At 37.8% G+C, this 27,969-nt stretch overlaps 1 protein-coding gene across 8 annotated transcripts in view; it reads left to right on the top strand.

Moving 5' to 3' along the window:
• Fam135a (family with sequence similarity 135 member A) overlaps window positions 1–27,969 on the top strand; it is an 82,442-nt gene that overhangs the window by 27,126 nt on the left and 27,347 nt on the right. For 4 of the 8 annotated variants that reach the window (XM_021156641.2, XM_021156646.2, XM_029475912.1 and 1 more), the window contains 8 exons: window positions 7,436–7,575; window positions 7,667–7,737; window positions 9,028–9,201; window positions 10,131–10,257; window positions 10,928–11,081; window positions 15,007–15,084; window positions 18,243–18,292; window positions 20,550–20,705. In XM_021156641.2, the coding sequence (XP_021012300.1) occupies window positions 7,436–7,575; window positions 7,667–7,737; window positions 9,028–9,201; window positions 10,131–10,257; window positions 10,928–11,081; window positions 15,007–15,084; window positions 18,243–18,292; window positions 20,550–20,705 (950 nt within the window). Of the gene's footprint in view, window positions 1–7,435; window positions 7,576–7,666; window positions 7,738–9,027; window positions 9,202–10,130; window positions 10,258–10,927; window positions 11,082–15,006; window positions 15,085–18,242; window positions 18,293–20,549; window positions 20,706–27,969 lie in introns of those variants that run through there. The other 4 variants (XM_029475903.1, XM_029475917.1, XM_029475908.1 and 1 more) reach the window with 3 other exon arrangements.

Below are 27,969 nucleotides of genomic sequence, written 5' to 3'. Positions count from 1 at the left end.
CTGGACCTTTGAGAGCAATTTATGTCCTGAAAATTGGAGCAGAAGCTACGTTTCATGGCAGTAAGAAAGTGAGCAATTTCCCCAGCTCCTCTGATAAACAGTTTGTCTAAATGAAGACAAATAGCCAAAAGATCAGTTTGTTCTAGAATGCATGCTTACTTCCTTTTACAAATGTTGTATTCCCTCTACCTTACAAATTCTTCCTGATTCACATGTAGATACATGTACTTTTGTTTCTAATAATAGGTTGAAAACTGATAACAGTGTTCAGGTTTTTTTGTTTTGTTTTGTTTTGTTTGTTACTGCATAAGAGGACATGGATTTATTAAATTGAAGTGGGTATCCAGCATGAGAGAAGAGCAAGCTTAAATTTCTAGAGGAAAATAATGCAGGTCTAGTTGTTTGAATGCTGATCTAATGGAGTGGGTAGATGGTTCGACATGCAGACATAGATATGGTTTAGCTGCTGATTCACATGCTGCTCTCAAATAATAATGATGGAGGTACTAGAATTCAGAGACCCCTGAGAAATCTCACTTTTTTCTCAGAAATAACATTCCATTATAACAACCAGCTATCAAACCCTTTAAAGAACAGTGCTTTAAAAATAAGGATAGTTTAAGGAAGTAACTGGAGGCAATTCATACCATGTCTTAAATTATTTACTGTTATTGGTAACTGAATAATCTCAACAGCCTTGAGTAAAAAATTCATTTTCAGATTTTTATGTTTCAATAAACTTTGAATTATGAAGCCTTTAAGTTGGCTTAGCATTTCAAACTTCAATTCTTTGCTCTCATTTGAACAGTTTCATTCTGTCACGGCAAAAGTGAAGCTCCGTGCCTGTATACAGATACAAATGTATCTGAACTGTGCTGTGAACGGCTGCCGCTTATGCTGCTATCCTTTACTTTGCCATGCTAGACACAATAAGGCAGAGCTGAATGCGAGGTCACCTGCTTATGAGTGATGCGAAAGCTGTGTGTAGGCACGGTAAAGCTGTGCATAGTGACTACTGTTGAGATGCAGACTGGTGTGAGCACTAACCCTCTGCATCTGCAGTGTGCAAAAGTACATTCCTGCGTGTGCTAGCGAAGAGCTGAGCAGCAAGCTGCAAATGCTCACCTCGACAAAGATAGGTCACGAAATTAAGAAGTTAGGTGTAACTTGTTCAAAAACAAATACGAAATGCTTACTGTATATAAGTTATAGCACTCAATCCAATACTAATAAACTAAAAAACATAAATGGTTATTGGCCTCATGGAGACGTTTCTTCTAACATGTTGAAAAGCTGTTTCTGATTGAGACCAATAGTTTGAACATATGCATGTGTTGACCTGTTCCTAAGCCATTTGCAAATGTCAGGATAGTATAGAAAGGATGACACAGGAGTGGAGTTGAGTGATGGTTACTCAAGCTGACTGTCTTGATTTGACCACTGCTTACACTGTTTACATTCTACTACATACCCCACAAACATGTAGAATTCAAAATCAAATTTAGTTTAAAAATCAAATTTTAGAAAAGAAAATATATATAAGAAATTAGGGTCCATTTGCCACCCCATATTGTAGGGAACTTTGAAACATAATAAAAGTTTATGAAAAACTTCAATTCACGTTCTCTTTACTGGTAAAAAGTTTATATTTCATCCATTTTTTTTTTCTAAGACAACACTAGTTGAGTGGTTTGGTTTCTAACTTGCATGATTAGAAGCTTCATTTAGGTTTCTGCTAGGTCTCAGTGTCTGACCATTACTGAATGAAAGGAGGGAGTAATTAGATATTGGAAGAGCTTGAACATATCTCTTTGAGATTCAATTTAAATTGATAAACTATTTGCTAAGGAATTCTTCATAGTATTTGTAGCTGCAATGTGCATTTTGTAGGGCAGAGGTTGACACTGAATGTTTTCCTATTTTTCTCTCCCTCCTGCCTTTAAAAAAACAAAAACAAAAAACAAAAAAACGCAGCATCACCCACTGAACCGGAAGCTTGCTGATTCAGCTTGCCTGGCTAGCCCACAAGCTCTGGGTATCCTTCTGTCTCTGTCCCACAAAGAGCTAACTACCACCATGCCTGACTTTCATATGGAAACTAGGGATTCAAAATTGAGTCTTGATGCTTGCATAGTAAGCACTTTGCCCATGACTTCCCTTCCCAGTTTCCTGGAAAATGTATTTTATTGGAGTTGTCAGAGACCTAATGTCATGAATTGTGAAGAATCTGAATATTTGACTTTGAACATTGTTGAAAATTACTTTGCATGCTTCTCCATGAGTCTGTACATGTTTTGAGCAGAGATACTTGGAAAGCCTATTAAAGACTTAAAAAGATGCTTGTGGACAACTTTGGAAACTGAAGTCTTAATTTGAGGCACTGAGTAAAATTTTTTATTTACTGTTTTTAGTCTGATCATGAGAATGTTTTCTGCTGATGCAAGATTCGACAGGTTTACATATAACTGTTGGTAAAGGTTGAGGCAACCACACACTCAGGGCATGTGTGACAGTCACTTAGCCAGTGACTCCCGTCAGACTTAGGAAAGGGAAGTAAGTGATATGCAGCCACTGTGTGTGCTGGGAATTACAAAATCTCTTGTGTCTTCTGTGAGCAGGCATGGAACTGTAGTAGATGAGCTGCTCAGCCTGTGAGTGCAATACTTTCTCAGAAGAACACCTCAAGAGTGTGTTATCTAGAAAGGCACATTAAAAAGTGTTCAGGACTGAGACACATTGTAACTATGGTAGATGCTGACAAGTGACTGAGATTTGAGAGTTTCCCATTGGATTTAACAGTGCAGAATTCATTGGTCTTGATGTGCAGTTGCATGGGTCAGAGACTAGATGGAATGTGAATTAATTCTTGCTGTGTAAAAAGTTGCTACCCAACTTAGTTTTAAACACCACATTATCACAGTTTCTGTGTCAGGAATTTAGCCCCGTGCCTCTGGCTCAGAGTCTCTCACAAGTTAAAGTCAATTACTTCTGTTTTGTTTACACAAGTTATACCATTACTTTTGCTTTATTCACAAACATTAATTCTGCTTACTTTGTGGGAAGAAATTATACAAGGGTATGGACACCAGGAAGTGAGAATCAATGGACCATCTAAAATTCTGGCAATAACAAAATAGGCTGAGAGATAAGAAGGAGAGGATATGAATTAAATAAACATATTAAATGCCAAGAACTTGAGCTGTGCCAGAAAAGGAAACAGAAACAATAACTTTGTCTAGGATCATCTGTAGGTATGTATAGTAGTAGAACTTATAGTTTTCAGCTGATGATGATGGAGAAGGAGAAGAAAACAACAGTGATGACTATCTCATTACATAAGAACCAAAGTGATAGAAGGCAGGATAGGGGACAGACAATACATTGTGAAGTTGTCACCTGGAAATGTGAGTTACGAGCAGGTTCAGAAGTCGGCATAATTGGCAGGCAGCACTAAAGGCTCCCCTGAGATAAGTGGCCATGACTGTAAAGCATAGCCAGACCAAAGAGTTGTATATTGTTCTCCAGGCATATCTCACTTGTATGGATTAGGCAGAGAGCTGCATTTCGCAAAACTGAGATATACAAGCAATTATATCAAACAAAGCTAGTAAATATTCACACACAAGCACACACATATAATGAACACTATATGTGTGTGTGTTATAATTATATATGTGTGTGTATATATATATACACATATGTATGTGTGTGTATATATATATATATATCAATGTTTGATGTTTGGTTTGTTTTCTGTGTTTTAAGACAAGAGTCTCATTGAGTTAGATTGAGTTAGCTAGACTGGAATTATCAGTCCTTTTAATGTTAGCCTTTAAAGACAGGTATTCTTGGCACATGTTACTGTTCCTGCGCCTTCTTGGTGGGATGTATGAATGTAAGAGGGTTTGATTGTGATGAATCAGAATTTAACAGGTACTTAGAAGGAAAATGGACACTTGGAAGAAAATGGAGAGGCCAGAAGAGGAACTAGAGCCACAGAATCAGTCCTAAGTGGGCCTGAAGGCTTGTTAGACATTGTTACTTGGGGAAGTACGCTGGGAAAATAGGTGTGGTTGTAACAGGAAGTCAATTTAAACTTAATGCTGCAGAGGAATTGCAGTCAAAAGCATTGTAAAAATCTAGGACATGACCGTAGGAAGGGGAAGCTAAAGAGGACTATGGTTCAGGAATACAGAGGGGAAAAGTTCCTAGACAGTTGGGTATAGCCCGTTTTGCTATACATCAGCAGTAATATAGAAGGTAGTTTTAGAAGGAATAAGTCTGAATTAAGAAATAAAATCATTAAGAAATTAGGATCTTGCCGTGCTCACACCTTTAATCCTAGCACTTGGGAGGCAGAGGCAGCCGAATTTCTGAGTTCAAGGCCAGCCTGGTCTACAGAGTAAGTTCCAGGACAGCCAGGGCTATACAGAGAAATCCTGTCTTGGGAAGAAAAAAAAAAAAAAAAAAAAAACAACGAATTGTTTACAAAAGAAATTAGGATCTTGGGGAAGGACTGGGAGGGGGAGGGAAACTGCGGTTGGGATGTAAAGTAAATTAAAATTTCAAAAGGAAATTAGAATCTTGATGGATCTGCAAGAATGAATGAGGTGGTCTGTAGGATATGAAGCCTAATGACAGAAAGCGCGACATTACTAATAGTGGTGGATGTAAAGGGAGCTGCTGTCTGAAAGCTAAGAAACAAGGATGCCCAAGCCCTGGGGGCAAGTGTAGGAAGAGCCTCACTTTGAAAAGTATCCACGGGGCTGGTGATATAGCTCAGCGGGTAAGAGTGCCTCACAGCTATCCATTGGATAGAGCACAGGGTCCCAATGAAGGAGCTAGAGAAAGGAAGGACCCAAGGAGCTGAAGGGGTTTGCAGCCCCATAGGAGGAACAACAATATGAACTAACCAGTACCTACCCCCACCCCCCCAGAGCTCCTTGGAACTAAACCACCAACCAAAGAAAACACATGGTGGGACTCATGGATGGCTCCAGCTGCATATGTAGCAGAGGATGGCCTAGTCGGTCATCAATGGAAGGAGAGGCCCTTGGTCCTGTGAAGGCTCGATGCCCCAGTATAGGGGAATGTCAGGGCCAGGAAACGGGAGTGGGTGGGTTGGTGAGCAGGGGGAGAGGGAGGGAATTTTGGAGGGGAAACTAGGAAAGGGGATAACATTTGAAATGTAAATAAAGAAAAGAAAAGAAAAAAAAAGAGCACTGACTGCTCTTTCAAAAGTCCTGAGTTCAAATCCCAGCAACCACATGGTGGGATGGCTCACAACCACCCATAATGATATCTGACGCCCTCTTGTGGTGCATCTGAAGACAGCTACAGTGTATTTATTTATAATAATAGATAAATCTTTGGGCCAGAGCGATCTACTGGAGCGAGTGAGGCCAACTGGAGCCAGCGGAGGTCTTAAATTCAATTCCCAACAACCAGTTGAAAGCTCACAACTATCTGTACAGCTTCAGTGTGTACTCATATATATAAAATAAATAAATCTTTTTTAAAAAAGAAAGAAAAGTATCCACAAAAAAAGGGTGGGCATGGCAGCCCCTGCACATGTGCATCTCAGCACAAGGGAGAAAAACAAGAGAATTCCCAGGGCTTGCTCACAAGCAGTCTAGCTCAATTTGTGAGTCCTAGATCCAGTCAGAGGCCCTGGCCTTAAATAAGGTAAAAAGCGATTGAGAAAGACACCTATGAGCAACTTGAGCTCTTGTCTACACGACTGGTCCTTACCCCCATATGCACACACTGTCACAACAAATACATGCAAACAGGACATACAGGAGGGAAAAGAAACAGAATTCATGGGAGGCAGTAGGAAAAGCCTTTGCTTTGTGAGGAAACAAATTCTAATTAGCATTGTCTGAAGGCTTTACACAGAATCTATATTGTATTAAGGGAAATTTCCCCATCTCAGCTTTTAAACATTCAGAATGAAATTTTTGAGCTATTCCATTTTGTCTATTGTGAAATATCTCAAACTTACAGAAAAGTTGTAAATATATTGAAAAGACTATTAATATGCAAGCCTTTTAATTATTTGCAAGCCTGTGTGTCCATGCAGTCACTCGCATGCCACAGCATGTGTGGGGGCCGGAGGACAACTTACAAGAGTTAATTCTCTCCTACCTTGGGCCCCAAGGATGGAACTCAAGTTGTCAGGCTTGTGCAGCAAGGGCTTTGACTACTGAGCCATCTTGCCAGCCCAGGGCCGTTTCTTATGACGCATTACAGCTGTGCCAACCTAAGATGGTGAGGAACTTGTCAGAGTACACACATCGTTTCTCTCGTAGAAATCTTGTTCCTGTGATCTATAGCTTGTTTTAGCTTTGGTCGTCCCTTCACATGTCCCAGACTATCCAGAGTCTGCCCAGAAGGCTAAATGAGTATTGTCCCTGTCACCTCCCACCCCAGTCTTAATCAGTGGTAGAAGGACAGTCTCAGACTGTTTGTCTCAGTTGGCCATTTAAGTTTAATAGTAAACGACTGATTAAGGGTAACAGTGCATTGTAAAGCTTCTAGAAGGAAGTTTTGTTTGTGTGTATTTGTGTGTGTGTGTGCAGAGAGGGGGAGTTTTCAGGTATTAGTTTTTAAAATCAGTACATTTTAATGGAAACAACTTGACCAAGTATCTGTTGCAGAATTTTGAGACTCACTAAAAGAACCTTAATGAGAAAAAAAAAAAAAATGGAAGAAATACATAGGACTGAATGTGCAAAGCCCTATATATAAGCTTCCATTGTTTTCCTCCCATAAAACCAGGGTGTATTGCACTCACTCCTATGTCCAATCAATCTAGATAGGAATGTTCAGTATTATAAGCCAGAGAAGCTCACCCAAAGTTCTGTGTCCAGATTTTATTGATAGGTTACTAGGTGAGCACAAGATTGGATTCTCCCCAACATAAATTCAAATTCCCAGTCTTTTCCCTGCTTAGATAGTAACCTTATTTCCTGTGCTGAAAGCCAGTTCTCAAATCACATGGTTTGTCTTCATATCATGGTAGCCTGGTTCTGGGTCTTCCTTAGCTAACATAAGAAATCTATGGACACAGATTTGGAGTCCTCTGTCCTAGCAACAAAGGCAAAGAGCCAGCTGCATCATTTTGTACTTGAACAGTAGAGATCTAAGTTGCCCCTTTTCTGTGTTAGAATAGTTTCACTCTAAAATACCTATTCATATTTCCTCACTTGTCTTTCAAGTAATGAAAAGTCTATACAGAAATTTTCATAATGATTATGGTATACTTATTTTACTTTTTATCAGAAATTGGTAAGGTTTCAGAAATATTTTTAACAGTTCTATATAAAATGCTAACGACAATCCAATAATATCAAATTATAGTATTTTTAAATAGTCTTTAATTTCTTGTACTCTTCATCTTTCACCTCTCAGTTGTATTTCTCATTTTCTTCAGGCATGACATTAGCCTTTCCAGCTTCCGTTCATGATGCTCTGGTATGCAGCAAAACATTTCAGATCCTATATAAAAATGAAGAAGTTGTTTTAAATGATGTCATGATCTTCAAAGTTAAAATGCTGTTGGATGAAAGAAAGGTGACTATCTCTTCATATCTACTTACTGTGAAACTTCAGTGCTTATTTATAACATTTATAAATATTATGCATCTTAAAACTTTCTCTTTAGATTGAAGAAACCCTTGAAGAAATCAGTTTTTTGTTATCGTTGGATCTACATTTCACAGATGGGGACTATTCGTAAGTAGGCTGGTGCTCGGACCTGTAAACATCTGTGGCCAGCTCATGGCTTATTTGTGTGAACCCCGTTTTCTCTTTGGAACCTCTTATGTTCTTTTCTATTCTAAAGTGCGTCTATTTTTCTGGGAAACCCTGTTGAGAAGGTAGGGAGTACTCTTCCATGCCCGTGCTGGGCAGTGAGATCAGATTAGGGGAAAAATTATAAGACTTTCCTAGACTCTAAACATTGTATGGCTGCTGTAGTAGCACTACCATAAAATACTTAACTGAGTTGTCTTCCACTGGCCTTTGATGAGTTTTTCATGGCATGAGTTACAGCTTGTGTAGGTGTGACCTTGTTGGTATTCAGAATGCTGGAGACTGATGATACTCAACGGGTGTTTCTGGTTTGTTAATCTCTGAGACCCCAGTTACTCAGAACTTGCCCACAGCCTGAACACGTGCGCTAGAGGCACACTTTGTTCGTATTCATTTAACCCATGGCTGTTATTTTTGAGAGCCTTTTCTTCATGTTAAGCAAGTATTAACAATACTTTTAACTAAGTAGTACCAAGCAGTCACATTACTAAAATGTCTGCTGTAAGTGTCCTCCTGCCTGTCATGGCAGGACAATCCTGCTTTCGTACCTGTTGCTCCTCTTTACACTTTTAAAAGTGAGTCACAATAACTCTTTGAGTAAGCCGAAGTAAGTAGGTGACTGAGTAGCTGAGTAGCTGAGCTATGATGTATGCATGGGTTTTAAAAGGTTATCTGCATAAAATTTTATGACCTCTTTTCAGGGTTTGTGTGTGTGTGTGTGTGTGTGTGTGTGTGTGTGTAAATATAGTGACAGACTATATAATAGCAATATCATTACCAAATAAGAAGTGGTTTGCTTATGAGATAGGGTCTCACTAAGGATTTAATAAATGTTCAAGGTGTCTAAGCAGCACTTAAGAAAATTTTGTGCAGTAAAAATAGTTTGATACACTTTGGGGGACTTATTTGACTTTGTAAGCAACAGTATTCCCCTTTGAATAAAATTTAAGATGGATATTAATCATTGAGCTATCAAAAAGAAGGTGTTTTTATAGGCATGTTAGTTAAGCAGCCCATATTGTATACTGTTAGGAAGCTGTGGGTTGAATCTAGCTGTTCTCACACTGCCGCCGCATCACACTGATGCTTGCAAAGTCCCTCTCATTGTAAGCTGAAGTAACGAAGCCTGTAAGGAATAGTTTCAACTGATTTAGAAATATCAGCCTTTACTAAACACCCCATAATTACATGAAAATATGTTGCTTTCTGTAGGGCAGATGATCTGAATGCCTTACAACTAATAAGCAGTCGGACATTGAAGCTGCACTATAGCATCTGTAGAGGCCTTCATCACCATGCGAATGTCATGTTTGATTACTTCCACCTGTCTGTGGTGTCCGTTACAGTTCACGCGTCATTGGTTGCACTACACCAGCCACTAATAAGGTGAATTCAACTAAGAGTCTACTACTAATTAACGTAAAGCCTTTCTGTTTCATGCTGAAAAACATACCTGGACAAAAGTAACTGAAGTAGTAAAATCATTATTAATAGATTTTCATTTTATGCTAAGATAATAAAATGACATAATTTAAGAGCATGGGACCATTATTATAAATAATGTTTTTATTACAGAAATATGGAGTGAGGAGTAATTTTTTTATAATTCAATTATTTAACTGAGTAAAATACAGTACAGAAATGATCATGCAGCATTGTTTAGTTTCTCTTTGATTTAATTTTTGATTTATTTTGGTTTGTGTAGGCATGCATGTGTATAATGGACTTAATCCATGAATGAGGATATGAATGTATTCTTAGCTTTGTCTTTTTCCTGGATCTTCTATTTCATACCAAAGTTACTGCCTTTTAAAGTTTCAAACAATTTATGAATTATGTTCATTCAGAGGAGATGCACCTAACCCTCAGGAGACTGGAGGCCCCAGGGAGTTTAGAGGTCAGGTGGGGTGGAGAGGAGATGTGGGATGTAGAGCAGTAGGAGGATGGATTGGGGGTGGGGATAAAATATGGAGTGTAAAAAATAAATTAATTTTTTTAAAAATCTGATTTACCAGCTAAGTAGGTGAGTTGTAGAATTAACCTCAGAGTTTGCTGGCACACTTGCCTGGTATATTCAGTGCTTGTCTGGCATGTGTAAGGTCCTTGGTTCAGTCCTCTGTGTCTCATAGAGAGAGAAAATACTCATTAAGTATTTTGTACTCATTGTACTTTTGTCATAAGGTCAAATTATTAAAAGAAAACGTAAGAATACTCTAGAACTTAGAATGTTATTATTTTGTACTTCTTTCTTTTGTGCATATCCTACATGAAAGTAGACTGTTGAGACAGTAACGCTGTGCTCCCTGTCCCCCCAGCTTTCCTCGCCCTGTGAAGACTACTTGGTTAAATAGAAATGCACCAGCACAGAGCAAAGACTCAGCGATTCCAACTCTGGAAAGTGTAGTCTTTGGTATTAACTACACAAAACAGTTATCACCTGATGTAAGCATTGAATATGTCTATAAACTATTCATATTTTATTTTTCCCTTATTTTAAAAAAGATATTTTGAATAGTTTATTTATAAGTGAATTTAATTTCTTTGATGAATTAGTAGAGTTCAGTAACTTAAAGATCTAGTTAAATAAAATCATAACCAATTGACTAGTCAGTTATGTATTATGAACACCAGCCTCTAAATTCAAAATGTTAACAGATTTAGTGAAAAGAGGTTTTTGACAGCCAGTGACCTTTGTAACGCTGTTGTGGTCACCTGATGGTCCCTGAGCAGACTTAGTGTGAGCATGCCCTGGGGCCTTTTTAAGAAGAATGGTGGACATAAGCATTGAGCCAAAGTAGCACTGGAAGGGAGAGATACCACTGAGGACTGAAAGCAATGTCTCCAAAAGAGCCGTAATAGGAACCTTATCTTAGCAAAGCCAGAATCTATCAGTGTGTTTATGCAGCCGTGATGGCTGGAATTGCTGTGATCACATTTTATACAGTTAAGTCACAGGGGAGCAAGATACTGATGAATTTCTTACACCTTTTACAATAACTCAATGGCAATAGGTTGGCTGTGGGGGTTCTTCTTAGTTTTTCAAGGTCTCAGGTGTAACGCATTTTGTTGTTTGCTTACTAACATTTTGTATTCCGAATCTGTTCCTTCCTAGGGCTGTAGCTTCCTCATTGCAGAGTCCTTCCTGCACCATGCCTATCATTTTCATTATACACTTTGTGCTACTTTGCTGCTAGCCTTCAAGGGATTGCACAGCTACTTCATTACGGTAACAGAAGAGATTCCCTCTTGTCAGAAACTAGACCTGGGTATGTTAAAAGCGGCCAGATCTCCTAGTCCTTCTCTCCACCGCTCTTGCTAGTGACCAGCTTTGCCGCACTTTTCCTGCATTAGTGCTTCACTTCTCTCTTAATTCTGACTTTTCTACCTTTGATAATCACGTTTGGAAATTTGAAACTTTTTCTTAGAATGTGGAGAAATAATCTCAATTTTAGAATGTGCTAAAATTGAAGTGAGTCTTAGTAGATTTTTAAAATAACAAGGCACACATTAATTGAAAAGTGTCCTAGAGACCACATATGATCACCTGCAGTCTTAAGAAGGTGAGTGAGATAGATGCACACGTCAGCAGCACAGTACACAGTGCAGACACGTGGACACTGTCATACGTAGTTGGCTATAGTTACCTCTCTTTCTCAGAGATTAAGTTAAAAATAATAACAGTGCTCAGTGTTTTAACATTTCAAAGATTAGTTTTTCTCAGATGTTTCATGGTTAGTTTATCTTCTGTTTATCTAATTGTTAGTTTGATTTTTCGAGACAGGGTTTCTCTGTGCAGCTCTGATTGTTCTGATACTCACTCTGTAGACCAGGCTGGCTCAAGTCCACCGAGATCCATTTGCCTCTCCCTCCTGAGTGCTGGGATTAAAGATTTGTGCCACTACCACCCAGCTTTACGAACAGTTTATAAACTTCAGTTTTCAGATATTAGCTCATAAAAACCCCATTTAATTTTCTTAAATGAATTGTTTTCATCATTATTTATTTAAATAAGTTAGGAATTTTTGAAATTTTTACTTAATTACTATTGTTCATATATTTCTTTGTACCTCAAGGAAAGTATTTTAACAATAGCAATATGTTCTCTAATATGGTAACTTATTTTAAATATTTTTTGGATTTGAGAATAAGTGAAGGTTTTTTTGTTTGTTTTGTTTTAATTGTGTCCTTGAGGTTATAAAACATTGCTAGAGGGCTAGAGTGATGGCTCGGTGATTAAGAGCATTGGCTCTACTTCCTAAAGATCCAAGTTCAATTCCCAGCATTCAACTTGGGGTTCACCACTATAATTCCAGTCACAAAAGGTCAACCTCTTCTGGCCTGTTCAGGCAATGCAACATGTGATGTGAATACATACGTGCAGGCAAAATACCCATGTGCATAAAATAAAAATAAGGGAAGAAAATTTTAAAAAACATTACGAGAAATCTTAAACCCTTGTCACCTCACTTCAGTTTAGTTCTGAGAGAATGCTAGGCAGTGTACTGCTTCTTAGAAGGCTGGATGTGGTGAGCGTCAGTTGAGTTCACTCCTCTTCACTTGACAAAACACAGCTATGACTAAGTGAACTGCTGATTGGATTCTGGAACCTCAAGGGAACACAGTTGCGAGGAGAATACACTTGCCTGCTCTCTTAGTAGGAAGATATGCTGACCACACAGCCTCCTCAAAGCAAAAATGATAGTATGAAAACGGGGGTTTTAGATCATTGTTCTCTGAAATCCCCTTTTGTTCTGGCTACTTCAAGTATTTAGATGCCTCTGTCTCCCTTAGGAAGATTGTATAGGAAACTGCTGCCTCAGACAGAAATGAAGTTCTCTGTTAGCAATGAAAGGATATTTTAAGCCGAGCCTTGGTGGCGCACGCCTTTAATCCCAGCACTTGGAAGGCAGAGGCAGTGGATCTCAGAGTTCGAGGCCAGCAGCCTGGTCTACAGAGTGAGTTCCAGGACAGCCAGGACTACACAGAGAAACCCTGTCTCGGGGAAAAAAAAAAATCATCTTTTATAAAGTAGAGCCAGTTTTGCTTATCTTTTATCTCTGATAAAAACAATGTGCTAAAGATATAACTTGATACTCAAATTATTTTTGCAAGTAAATTATAAATTTGGTTAGGATTATCAACTAGAACACAAAATTCTGAAACCACAGTGTAGTTGAAGGGCACTGTGTGCTAGAAGGGAGGACTTGTGAAAAGCAGTGACCTAAAATGTACAGACAGGATGGGTGGGAGACCCAGTAGAGTCCTTGCCTGGTAATGTATGAGCCCTCGGCTGTGTCCTCAATACCAGCATAAGATAAAAAATTCAACTTCGTGCGATGATGGCATTTTCATGAGGAAAAATCAAATTACTGCATTAGAATTAAGAGAGGCTTTTGTTCATCTTCTGTGCTTGAGAGTGCACATTTGAAGGCAGCGTATTGTTCGCTTTGCTTCTATAAACACCAGCTAGTTTGCACTCTCCAGATAAGGAAATCACTGTTGTGCATGAAGATCAAAAACTCAGGGTAAGAATACTCCTGAGCCAAAGCTGTAAAGTTGTAGCAGCGGGGACACTTGTTGGGGTAATTTCATTGGGTTTTAAGGCAGCTTTGAAATCAGCCACCCTGCTAGGTGCAGGTGAAACCAGTCTGACACTTAAATAACTCTTCTAGCATCTGTGGTAACAAACCAGCTCTTTGCTAGGGTAGACAGAAGAGTCGCATAGCAACACTCAGTGAGTTTGTGTTTGTTTGTTTGTTTGTTTTGGTTTTTCCAGACAGGGTTTCTCTGTGTAGCCCTGGCTGTCCTGGAACTCACTCTGTAGACCAGGCTGGCCTCGAACTCAGAAATCCACCTGCCTCTGCCTCCCAAGTGCTGGGATTAAAGGCATGTGCCACCACTGCCCGGGAAAAACAATTTTTTTGTCAAATTGCTTAGACAGTGCTAGCGCTATTTTTATTTTATTAGTCTAACTTAGCTTAATAATTTATTTGGACATAATCTCAGATTTCTTAATATGTATAACTTTGGGCTTATAAGTACATTTTATAAAATTTCACATTAAAAATGTCCTTATTTGAATTTGGCAGTTATTAAGATTTCTGAATTACTTACTTTAAAATATTGCAAAACAAAATTCTAAAGTAAGCCTACACTTCAGTATTAGAAAATAAGATTATAGTATATTGGTTATACTTACTGAGAATATACTTACTGAATTACTTAATTAATAAAAATGGGAAAATAGGGTTTTTATCGTGTTGCTTGAAAAGTATAGCTAGTCAACACAGCTTATAGTAGTTTCCTAGGGATTTTTTTTCTAATTAAGACTCATCTTCAACAAATATTTATTAGTAAATTCTGTGTCTCTGTAAACTTTACTATTTATATTGTCTTTTTCTTGATTGTAGATTAGTTTACTCTTGAGTACATCCTCTAGAGAATATCTAAAAATACTATAAACTGCTTAAAGTAAAAATGTTTTGCATTCTGAGCTTATCAACACTGTTTTTGTTCCAGTAAAATTGAATTGTGGACACTAATATATTTCCGTGGTGTATAATGTACTATTTATTTATTAAACATCATTATGATCACTAGTTTTAATAAGGAGATATAAAGTAGCTCCTGATTAGAGAATATATTATATTTTTATATTACCTAATATTTTTAATGTTTCAAATAAGCATAGAGCTAAATTTCTTAAGCACCATGCTTTGAAAAACTAATGTAAACTCTTCCCTCTTTTAAAATAATACTTTAAATTCCTTCCTGCTCTTTTGTCCTTTTCTTCTCTCCTAGATAAATGATGTACATTGTGTTTTGAGGATGTAGCAATAAACACTGGTCTAGGTTTTGACAGGTCACTAGCCTGTCTGAGCCTAACACCTACCCTTGCTCAAGTGCAGAGTTGAGCTGGCTGGTCTCTGAGACTCTTGACCCCACTAAAATTCTCAATCTATGAAACTGAACATCAAAAAAATAATGGAATAAGAAATATTTATCAGCACAATATAAATATTAAAAAGAAAATAATTTAAACTTGAATGTACATCATTTGTAATTCTTATAAGCTAATTAACCATTTGCCCTATCAATACTAAGTCTGTTATTAACAAATTGGAAAATTCAAATAAGTTTTACTGTAAAAAGAGTATAGTAACTAGTGCTGTGTGCAACCCTTATGACTAGCCAAGGCCAGCATGCAGGTCCTATATGAGCGCCTCCTCAGAAGAACACAGCCAAGAACTCAGAACGACACGTGTCTAGGTATGTTTGCAAATAGGTTAATTAAATAATCCCTTTCAATTAAACTTTGTAAAGAGCAGAGTGTATTCCCGGCACTTTTAAGAGCTAATGTATATAATCAGTTTGGTTTGCAGATAGATTTGGAATAATCTAATTGATTTTTAATGTTGAAGTTTTTATTTAGAAGTGAAAATGATAGTATGAAGATCTCTTTGGCTTTTCACATATTCTAGCTTTTTCAAAACCATCTACACCACAAAAATGTGCTTATTGAATAAAAATTGCTATTAAAGTCCTTAAAGTCATTTCATCTTTGGATGAACCTAATCCTTAGTGATGTGATTGAAAGACTGAAGCTGGTTTTGTGAGTGGGAGGGATAAACCCTCAGAATTGGGTTCATGGCTGTAGTCAACTTGCATGGTTTTCATCATCCTAGCCTTAAGACAATGATACTGAATGCCTGCTATCTAAATTGTATTGTATTAAAGGAGGAGGTCCACTTATCTGTTTTTGTTTGTACTTTTCATATTATTTATGTATAATTTTTGGATCACAGAAGTCTGACTGCCTCTACTTTTCACGTGCTGGGATTTGAGGTGTGAGCCACCATGCACGGCCACCATGCATTTTAGCCTTGTCCTTGCATAGCAGTAGTACCTATACTTAGTTTACTGACTTTCTGTAACTATATTAGAAGGCTTTACATGGTGTTCAATAATGGTTACAGCCTTTAAAGTTATGAATACTTGTTGAAATTTTCAAATGAAATCCAGTTGTATTTTCAGTTTGTCAGATAAGTGAGTAAGATGAAATGAAGATGATAAGTGTCTGTCAGATGCTTGCTGGCTGGGGCTTCACATGCTTAATTGTCAGTTGTTTATCATGATGGAAATAAGTTATTTAAAATTAAATCTATACTACAGTCTATAGTACAGTATGGCCATTTGCGGCATATGTTAGCATTCTGTATAGTGTTTAAAATATACACTAGGTCAAATTAGTGTACTGCCAGCCTCGCTGCTTAGCTTGTCAACAGCATAGTTTTCTAAAATGCTGCTTAATATAATTAGGGCTTCTCTTAAAGGGTGTGTGTGTGTGTAATTTTATTTGTTGGGGAAAGACCTAAAACTAAGGCTTAAACTCAGAGGGTGAGGAAGTGGTGGCACATACCTTTAATTCTAGCCCTGAAAAGGCAGAGGCAGGCAGATCTCTGAGTTTGAGGCCAATCTGGCCTAGAAAGCAGATTCTAGAACAGCCAGTGTTCCACAGAAAAACCTTGTCTCAAACAAAACAAAACAAAACAAAAACTCTAAAGCATACAAAAGTCCGTTGTAAATAACATTTGAGTGTGTAAACAGTCAGATCTAGAAAATACCAGGTACCTGAATATATCTCTTATAGCCCAAGTTCTGATTACAAAAATAATGTGAGCTCTTTTGTTTTGTTCTTTTGTGGGGAATGTTTTTTTTTTAATGTTTTTTAAAGAAACTTGTGCAAGTAAGTTTATTACATTATTTTCACCAATATTTGACCAAAGAGTGAAATAGGGAAATTTTTGTTGTATTTACATAAAAAGTAGCTTTATTAAAAGTACTTAAGCTTTCAGATTTCACTGAATAACTGCTGAAAAAACGACCCAAAATTCAGAGAATGTGTGAAACAAAATTCTATTGTTAGAAACCATTAACTCTAAACCTCATATATGCACGTGTGTTCATTATTTCAAAAACATGGAAGAATATGTTCTATAGTATAACCTTGGGCAGTAGGAAACAGATGTCATCAAGATAATTGAATAAAATAATGGGTATAATTTTACATTTCTATTAATTGCTGTATCATAATATAGTGTTTAGAAAGAAAAATATAATTAAAACTAATTTTTAAAGTGAGATAAAACTCTAAGTGATTAAGTTTAGCAGTTAAATTCTGCTTTCACTCCTTGTTAAAGCTGCTTTTGAGCAGAGGAGGTGACTCAGTGGTTAAAGTGCTTGCTACAGAAGTGTGAGAACCTGAGTTAGCATTCCTGTCACTAAAGTTAAAGCCAGGGTCAACCGCTTGTACCTGTGTCCTAAGCAGTACTGGTATGGAGACTGACGAACCCCTGGGGTTTGCTGGCTAACCAGTAACCTAAAACAGTGAGCTCTGATCCACTGAGAGACTGAAGACATGGAGCATGGACCTTTGCTTACACACAGGAATGTTTTCCCTGTAGTAGCTCGCTAACTATAATGGATATTTGGACTCTTAGATAGAAACATTAGAAAAGGGTATCCAATTTTTTGGTTTATCTTCTGAAATGGGATGAATATACTAAATCTAACTTTAATGATTTTTCTCTTCTGTGATAGGAAAAGATGATGAGCAGTCTGAAAGGAGATGCTGGCATGTCAGCATTATGCAGGGCTGGCTGCTGGGTTTTTGTTTTTAACTTGCATTAGAGGCCACTGATGTTTCTGACAGAGAAATTAGTTGTGAACCAATGAGCTAATGAGCTCATTGCAGCACGCCATAGGATGTATCTTTGTGTGAACCAATGAGCTAATGAGCTCATTGCAGCACGTCATAGGATGTATCTTTGTGTGAAGATGAGTTCCTTAAAAAGGAGTACATTTTAGTTATATTTTTCTTGTTAGGAATTAAAAATATTTAAAGGTTATATTTGAGATGTTAATGTAATTATCTTCATTTAAAAGTAACTAATCTTGGGCTGGTGAGATGGCTCAGTGGGTAAGAGCACCCGACTGCTCTTCCGAAGGTCCAGAGTTCAAATCCCAGCAACCACATGGTGGCTCACAGCCACCCGTAACGAGTTCTGACGCCCTCTTCTGGAGTGTCTGAAGACAGCTACAGTGTACTTACATGTAATAAATAAATCAAAAAAAAAAAAAACTTAAAAAAAGTAACTAATCTTTATGTTGTTAGTTTCATATGTCCCTGTGTTATTATACTGTTCCCTGTTGATATTACACTTTAATTATAAATTTCTTAACATGCTTAGAGTGTACTTAAGGAAATCATAATTATATGACCAAAACTCACCTTACTTGTATCTGATAGCCTGTTAGATCAGGGCTTAACTTTTATTGCAAAAGAGTCTGTCCTTCATATAATATCAAAGATAGTTTTCAGAGCTAACATTGAAATCTTTCCTCTAATTAGTTTTTACCCCTTTCAGAGGAAATGGATGTAGAAGCTCGTCTTACTGAACTGTGTGAAGAAGTTAAGGTACTTGTAGCTTTTTTGTTAATACTCATTCTTTGAGTGATTTCTATTTTCTATTCTAAATATCTGTCTAAGAAAATCGAATTACTTGTCCTTTTTTAAGATGCAAAGATAAGTTGGGTATTCATGGTAAAATCACAGATTAGATGGTCAAAAGCATCCAGCCTCAACATAAAGTTAACTCTTGCTTTGAAAAGTTTATTATTTTATACATAAAACAGTTAACTGATCAAATGTATATGTTTTCTTCTGCGATTTTATTTAAGGAATTTCTAGACAGGTTTTAAAAATACTTGTGTTGTTTTGTAACATAATTGTTTTCATCCAATGACTTTTGGTTAGTATGCAAAGAAATAAGTTTCCTGTGACACTCTTAAACACTTCTTGTCATACTTGGTCTCATCTGCCCCTCCTCCCACACCGCCCTATCTGTCTGCAGCTGGGCACTCTCGCCAGCCCTCCTGCCTGACAGCTCTTTAGAATGACACGTTTCACTACAACAGACTACTTACAACTCATGCTGCTTTTCTAGCTCATTCTTACAATCACATGGGATACGTTTTTTTCATTTTTAGTCAGGAAGCCAAGTGCCCTGACTGTTAGGTTCTCTGTAAACCCACTCCTCACAGCTGTGTCGTGGGAGACATCAAAGCCCTGAGCCACATGAAACTTTACATTTGGTTTGGAGTGTGTGTCTATGTTTCAGTAAAAACTAGATTCTCTGTGAGAACGATCCCTTTAATGATTCTAAGTATGCAAGGTGGATAAGGATGTAATTTTATGTAGTATCACAAGGCTTCTTTATTATTCAGTTGACCGTTTTCTTTTTTTTTTTTTTTTTTTTTTTCGAGACAGGGTTTCTCTGTGTAGCCCTGGCTGTCCTGGCACTCACTTTGTAGACCAGGCTGGCCTCGAACTCAGAAATCCACCTGCCTCTGCCTCCCGAGTGCTGGGATTAAAGGCGTGCGAAAAAGTTATCAGTGTAGGGCTGAAGGGGTAGCTGAGCAGTTTAGAACTCTGGCTGTTTCTCCAGAGGACTGGAAGTTCTATTCCCAGCACCTACATGGCAGTTGACATTGATCTGTGACTCCTAAGGAATCCAACACTGTCTTCTGACCTCCATGGGCACTGAACACGTGTGTGTGTGTGTGTGTGTGTGTGTGTGTGTGTGTGTGTGTGCAGGCAAAGCACCTGTCTATATAAAATAAAGGGTTAGATTACCCAATGTGTATGTGTGTGTGTGTGTATATACATATATATGTATATATACATGTATGTGTATATATGTGTGTGTATATGTATATATATATATAAATATATAAAAAACAATTGTTCTTAAATAGTTACCCAAAGGGCCATATTCATTTAAGAACAATTGTAAAAAGTATGCACTCAATATTTTTTTTAAAAAATGTAGTCTTTTGGAGATTAGAGGGTTAGGTTAAGTTTGGTTTCATTAGGTTTTGATCTTTTAGTATTTAAATCTCTTTACATTTCGTTCTTTTGGCTGACTTTTATTCATATTATAGCTGCCCTTATATTTCCCTCACATTTCATTCAAGGGGGGCCTCCGTGTGTCCTGTCTCCCCCAAGTCCTCTTCTCGTGTCAAGCACTAACAGGATAAGGTGCTGAACCTTCCTTTAAATCCCACTTCTCTGTAGATCTGTCATGTGAGGTTTCTAGTGTGCTGTCACAGCTGTCCCTGCTTCCGACAGAGTTTTTGCAGAGTCAGGATGACTAGTCTGCATCTTATGTTCCAGGATACAAGGAATACAGTTCTTCTCAGTCAGCCCCTGGTGGATCTCCTTCACTCTCCACTCCCTGTCCATTCCAGCTGAGCAGCCTCTGTTTCCATGTTGGGAACTCCTGTGTTTTCTTTTTACGACGTTTTTTTTTTCAAGACACAGTTTCTCTGTGTAGCCCTGGTTGTCCTGGAACTCACTCTGTAGAGCAGGCTAACCTCAAATTCAGAAATCTGCCTACCTCTGCCTCCCAAGTGCTGGGATTAAAGGCATGTGCCACCACTGCCCAGCTTCTTTTTATGATTTTAATGTTTTGTTTTTATATATATGATATTACAATACTGGCTAGTGCACTGAAATCACTTCAGTATCTATGAGTTAAATAAGAGATCATTATTCAGCTGTTGTCTCACACGCACACACTTACCTTCACACTGATGTTCTCAGTAGTGTTGTGATGAGAGGCAAGTCAGTAATTCTCGGGAAGCAGTGAAGCTGTTTGTCCTTGTCGTTTTAGAAAGTAGAAAACCCTGATGAACTGGCAGAACTCATCAACATGAACCTCGCACAGCTCTGCTCACTTCTCATGGCTTTATGGGGACAGTTTTTGGAAGCTATAACACTGCATGAAGATTTAAGAGTGCTCTTAGCACAGGAACACCATACTTTGAGGGTAAGTTTGTTTTTAATGTACTTTGAGTAAGCACTATGTATGTTTAAGAATTTCTTATGTAATATGTAGATAACTCGGAAGAGAGACTTCATTGTGTTATTGTTTGGTTCTGAAGCCAACTAAGAAACTCTGCTACTAAGAAGTCCACCCAGAAGTAAATAAAACATGAATATTTGTGATATGAGAGAGCTCCTGGAACCCAGAAGCAGGAGGTAGAAATCAGTAACTCATCTGTGAAAGTCTTTTGTTTACTCCTACCTTGGTTTTCCATTGTCTTCCCTAACCTTATGTGTTAGGAATTTTGCAAGGTAAAGAAAGTAGTTATATTTGCTGTAGATCTACTGTTGCCCTTACTCAGAAAGTTTATAAAATTATTTTATTATATAGCAAATGCTTATTATTAAATTCTGTATAAATCAGATCCTATGCTGTGTATATATCCTCTTGTATGCTACATTTTTTATAGCTACCAGTTGTCTTCTCTTGTAATATGCACCATTTATGCATATATATGCAGAATACACACACACACATATACACATACAATTTGACCTGTTGATAGACATTTAGATTTCTCCTATGTTTGTAACTGTAACAAACCAAGAATAGTGTCCCTGAAGGGGACCTTTATCCCTTCTTCATATACTACTGCAATATGTATTTCCCAAGATTCAGAATACCTAATCTATCATAGTAGCCAACTTAAGACATTTTTATACCGATATAATAATAATGTTTAGTGTCTGGCCTGTCTTAGTTAAATTTTTGTTGATATAAAGTATCCTGAGAGAAGCCACATAAGAACTTGGAAAGCATGGTATCATTCTGTTTCCATTGCATTAGCAGGGGGAAGGGGAGGGAGGGGAGAGGACATTTCACATTCAAGACTCAGCATGGTCCGTATGTAAATTTGACCAATTGTCCAATTGTCATGTCCTATTTGACAGCCTCACCCCTGTCTCTATTTTCAGGTTCAAACTCAGATTCACAAATCACACTCAGTTTTACTGGCCCTTTAAATTCATTTGCTGTGTCTTATGTCGTTACCTTCTGTGACTGATTGTGTCTTGCAGAGTGTTGGCCACTGGTTGCATAGAGTACCCTCAGTTTGGTCTATTCTTCCTAGTAAATAGAGTAAAATGACACAATGTAAGTAGGGATATTAATTTCATTTTTTATAGTTTGAAAAATTATATTTTTCTAAGGAGTTTTTATGTTCTGTCTATATTTTTAAATTTACTCTTACCAGATAACAGAATTCTCCCCCTTTTTTTAATATCTGCAAGTTCTGTAGTGTTTTCCACAAATCATGAGTAATATTTTTATGCCCTTCTTCTGAATTGGCCTTAAAGAGAACATCTCTTCTTAGTATTTTTAATGGACTGTTTTGTCACGTTGTTACTTCTCTCTTTGCTGTGTTTTGTTTTCTGTCTTGTTCTTGTTACTATATTTCAGTAAGTAGGATTATAATACTGGAAATTTTTTATAGAGTTCTTCCTTAGAAGTTCTTTAATAAAGGTTAGTCACTTCTAAAAGGCCTAATATGAGATTTCACAGTGGGTAAAATAGTGTAACTGCAGTAGTCACCTTACTAATGATCTTTAGCTTAGTGTAGTAATTTAAAATGAATAGCTCAGTAAATGCAGTATAGTTCTTTCAGGCAATTTTTCATTAACATTTTTCACCACCAAGACCTTGAACAGTGATGAATTTTTGTAGAAATGCAGCCGGTTTTGGGTGGTGTGGTGTGTGGTGTGGTGTGGTGGTTTGTGGTGGTGTGGTGTGGTGGTTTGTGGTGGTGTGGTGTGGTGTGGTGTGGTGGTTTGTGGTGGTGTGGTGTGGTGTGGTGTGTGGTGTGGTGTGTGGTATGGTGCTAACACTGATGAACTAAAGCCTTTTACTTGGTGCTTTTTGGAAATGAGGACTTGAGTGCCAGGCTGCCTCCTCAGGGAGGTCACCATATGCTTGTCATGGTTTTCTTAATAGCCATTCTGACTGGAATGCCATGAAGTCACAGAGCCACCAGGGACTGAGGATATTCAACACTTGTTTCACGTGTTTATTGATTTTTGAGAACTTTGTTTCCAAATAGTTCACTAGGCCATTCATTAATTGGTTGAGGTAGACTCTGAAGCTGCGTTTTCTTTCATATACAAAACATAGATTTTCAGTAGTGTGAGTGGGGATAGGGAGAGAGGTGAGGATGAGATGGAAGAGATTTTAAAGTGAGCTGTGGGAAAAGTGTGGGTAATGGAAAGCCTAAGCGGAAACTCTGGTAGAGGGGGCGAGGGAGATGGCATGCATGCATGAAAGCTCTATGAAGATGGTGCTCTGTATGCCATCCTTAAATATTTTATTACTTAAGAGGGAAAACAACACAAAAATCCTTTGATCCTAAGCAAGGCTAAGAAGATAAGTAATTCTTAATACAAGTTGATAGAAAATAAGTTTATTTGAATCTTACTCCTTATAAAGCTCTTTAGCACAGAGAAGATACTCTTCAAAATATATTTAAAACTTTTTAATAGATATAAGTTCTATAGTTTTGTCAAATTACTGTTATTACCTTCTGAACCCTAGTGTAGTTTGTGGAAAGAAATTGATAGCAAAGATTGGAGACAACTTTATAACATACCTTGTGGAGGTAAAGATGTTTTGAATAGAAACAAAAATATAAATGTAAATACTGGCATCAGCTAGTGTGTACACTTTGAGAAGGTGTAAAAAGGGGAGACAGAGATCAGATTTGTAGAAGATTAAATGCTAGGAGCTAGAGAGATGGGTAAGAACACTTGTGCAAGCATGAGGATCTGACTTCAGAAGCTCAACACCATGGAAAAATGTCAGACATAGCTATACATGCCTACAATCCCAACATTGGAGGGTGGCTTAGTTAGGGTTTGGCTGCTGTGAGCAGACACCATGACCAAAGCAGCTCTTAGAAGGACATTTAATTGGGGCTGGCTTACAGGTTCAGTCCATTATCATCAAGGCAGGAGCATGGCTGGGTCTAGGCAGGCATGGTACAGGAGAAGCTAAGAGTTCTACATCTTCCTCTGAAGGCAGCTGGGAGAAGACTGGCTCCCAAGTGGTTAGGAGGAGTGTTTTAAAGCCCATGCCCACAGTGACACACTTCTAATAACAAGGCCACACATCCTAATAGAGCCACTCCCTGGACCAAGCATATTCAAACCACCATATAGGATGAAATCAGATGGAACCTGAAAGCTTCTTGGTCAGGCAGCCTAGATAAAATGACTAGTTTCTCATTCAGTAAGAGACCATTTTTTCAAGGGAGCAGTAAAGGAAGACACAGAATATCTTCTTACACTTGCACATTCATTAAATGACACAGATAAATTTTAACGTTTTACTCAGGCATCCCTTTCCATGCCCTATTTTTAATACCAAAATAACCCATATTTTAACTCCTAGTGGAAAAAGAAGTAGTTAAGATATAATGAGAAAATGCTGTAGAACCTTGCTTTGTAGTGTATCACAAAAACTGTGGCAGTTATAGCTTTGATTGATTTCTGACTCTCATTTATTCAATTCAACATGGACTTATTAAACTGCCTTGACATTCTGAAAGGCCTATAATAGCCAAAGTAGCCCAAACGTCTTTGTTCATGGAAAGAGAGCCTAGTGAAGTGAGTGGTTTTATGATGTGTTCACTAGGAATAGCATTGTGCTAGGTCCCAGAGCTGAACTTGTGATAAGAAGTCTCTTGCTCTTTCTCTGGCCCGCTCCCTCGCTCCCTTGTTGTTAGCTTACTCTGCTTCTGGGTATTGAGACCAGAGCCTTGAGTGTATTGGCAAGTCTTCTCCCACGGAGTTGAATCCACAATTCCTAGTGACATCTCTTGTATTACAGTGTTCGTATTGTAAGATCAGAGATGACTATAGTTAATGTAATTTATCGATTATTTAATGTTAATTATTAATGTTTAATGCAATTATAGCTTGTACCCAGAATGTTGTTAGTCCAGTATTAAACAGATCACTGTATGTAGTTTGAAGATTTGAAATGCTAAACTTTGTGCATGTACTTAATAGTGCTGACTTATTTCAGTCTCTTTGATTTGTATCAGTCTCAAATGGACTGGAAAATCCCTTTTTAGGCCTAATGGTCAAAGTGTTTGACAATCATATAAAGATGAATTATCCCCAACCTGTGTAAACAATTCTGTTGTGTCTGAATTTTTTTATATATGACATAAATACTATATTTATGTCAATATAGTATTGTCAGAATACCTAGTTATATTTGGATTTTAAATAAACAGCATATAATAAGGTTATATCCATCTAGAATTAAGCATATCTAATGTATTCCTATGTAAGTGAATACTAAAGCATCAAAGAACTTATCTTTGTCTTTGTATCTTTCAATCAAGTATGCCTGCTACAGAAAATGACTCTTTGGTAAAAAGAGAACTCATTTTGAGTCCATTTTCTTCAAATGGAGCCTGCGGCAAACATTTGGTCTTACTGAGCTTATAATTTCGTAGTTCTAACCAACAACAAAGAAACTCCAATTTCATATGGTGATTCCATTGTATTGTAACTTAGCAATGGGAGAGTCATTGCCTAGTGTGCACACAGGCTCTGAGTTGTTTGATCGTCATTGCCACAAAACTGTTCAAAAGGAAAGAGGAAGGGTAGAACCTGGAAGTAGAGATGGGGGCAAGGATTATAATTAGACTTTAAACAGCTAAACTTGTTGGAACATGTCTGTAACCTCAGCACTCAGGAGGCTGTGAGAAACTTACAATCTTAAGAGCAGCCTGGGCTATGGTAAGACTGTCTTACAAACAGATAGCAACAACACTACCAGACTTCCCGTGGATAAGAGGGGACCCTGACACTGCAGGTGGAAGAGTACTGGATGTTGTTGGTTGTTAGTTTGTTTTTATCATTTGTAACTCCCAGGTTTTACATGAATACATAAAACCATTAGTGTATACATGACAGGAAAGAAGAAGAAAAGCTCTCTAGAGCACTAATGTGGGAGAAGGGAGGGTATGAGAGGAAGTGTGCTCACATGAAATATGTTCACATAGAGTAAGCAGTAGTCCTGTGTGCCGTAGCATACCTTTCATTCTGATTCTTGCATGATGTGCCATCTGTGTTTTACACATAAGGTGACATATAATCTCAATTATATTTTCTGTGATCACCATGGCAATAAATGATATGGATTTGAATTTTCATTTTGTTTGAATAGGAACTGATATTAACATGTTTCATTTGCACTTATGTACTGGAATTGATGACCTAAAATAGTAAACATCCCACCAATAGCCTAATGGCTAGGATATCAAAATACGTATTGATAAGACTTCTAGAGTCAGTGCAATAGGTAACATATAGCTGTTTCCCAAGAATTTTTCTTCCTTTTTTTTTGCACTCAGAAAAATATATAAAACAAGTTAAAGATTATATATAACTCTGTAACATTTATTGTATTTACAGTGTTATGCAACTGTCACCTTTACCTTCATCCAGGACTTTTACCCAGATGTGAACCTACCGTTCTTCCCTTCCCTCCCTCTTCTGTGGTCACTGGTCTACTTACAGTTTCTGCATGTTTCATATCAGTGGACAGAGCCATGGCCATTGCACTTGGTTTCTTTCAGTACACTGTTCTGAGTCCATCCTGTTAGTGCATCTGTTAGTACTTTATCTTATGGCCAAATTCCATTGGATAGATGAACCGCTGGTATGGTTTAAGTGGGAAGTACCCATCACAGACTCTTGTATGTAGGAACCCCTAGTGGCACCCTTTTAGACCGTTCTGCAACATTTAAGACTGGCCTAGTTGTCAAAAGGGGGTTACACCTTAAAAGTGTATCTTCTGGTTCTGAACCAAGACACAGCATCAAGAATGCTGTGCCTCCCATTTTGGACACTATCCTCTGAAATTGTGAGTTAATGTAAGCATCTCCCTTTCCATTACTTCTATCACATTGACAAAAAGTACAAAATCCTTTTGCCTCTGACGACTATGAGCGGTGAGTCTATGAACATTGTCTGAGAACATTTGGATGACTACCTGCTGTCGTTTCTGTTGACTACATAGCCAGGAATGGGGTCAGTGCGTTGCTCAGTCGTTCTCTGTTAGGCTTTCTGAGGAAACTTCAAACGTTTTTGTTTTTGTTTTTGTTTTTGTTTTTTCGAGACAGGGTTTCTCTGTGTAGCTCTGGCTGTCCTGGAACTCACTCTATAGACCAGGCTGGCCTCAGACTCAGAAATCCGCCTGCCTCTGCCTCCCAAGTGCTGGGATGAAAGGCGTGCTCCACCACCGCCCGGCTAACTTCAAACTTTTTTACATGGAATTTGTACAATTTTATATTCTTACTAGCAGTGCAGAAGGATCCTGTGACTTCTGCCAATCCTTGCTAACAGTTACTCTCTGTATTCTGTTGGGTGTGCATTTGTGTATACAGGATACATGAACGTGTGGGGTGCACGTAGCTACCATTTGTTTGCATTATATTGAATTTGTTTTGGAAATATTTTTACTGTTTTTGGAAGTGATGTTTTCTGTCCATCTAAATTATCCCACGTCAGTTGTCATGTCTCAGTGGAGGCTGACTCATCTGTTTGCTTGGGGATGAACCCCATGTCAGTTGTCATGTCTCAGTGGAGGCTGACTCATCTGTTTGCTTGGGGATGAACCCCATGTCAGTTGTCATGTCTCAGTGGAGGCTGATTCATCTGTTTGCTTGGGGAGGAAACCAGGGCCTGGGATTTGTTGGGATTTGTTTGCTTGTTGGTTTCCTTTCATAAAGCTAAACTTTCTCTAAAAGATTTTAAAAATAGAACCCCTACTTTATAACATTTATATTACCTTGAAGCCATCTTTACGAACTGTATTTACTTCTTGATTGTGCCTTATATCTTCCTGCTTCCTTGAATGTTAATGCTTTTTTCTTCAATTCTTGCTATTGTTATTTGATGTATTTTATCCAGTTTTGTAATTTATTTTAATTATATTACAGGTTCTGTATCAGTTTCTCAGTAATGAAATTAAAGTAGAAATTAAAACAATTTTTCAAACCTAGCTAAGAAACATTAAAAAAAAAACATAAAATAATGATTGAGGTCCAGACTTAGGTAAATTTTTTTAAGTTTGCCAAGTTATTATCAGGTCTACTGTTGCCTAAATTAACACCATTCTTGTAGGAAGAGTGGGAGCTGAACTGTGGCATGGCCTCCCTTGAGTGCAGTTCTGACTGGGGAAAGCACAGCTTTTTGTTTTT

Source organism: Mus caroli, chromosome 1 (assembly GCF_900094665.2).
Source record: "Mus caroli chromosome 1, CAROLI_EIJ_v1.1, whole genome shotgun sequence".
Taxonomy (NCBI): domain Eukaryota; kingdom Metazoa; phylum Chordata; class Mammalia; order Rodentia; family Muridae; genus Mus; species Mus caroli.
This window is presented reverse-complemented; position numbering and strand designations above follow the sequence as displayed.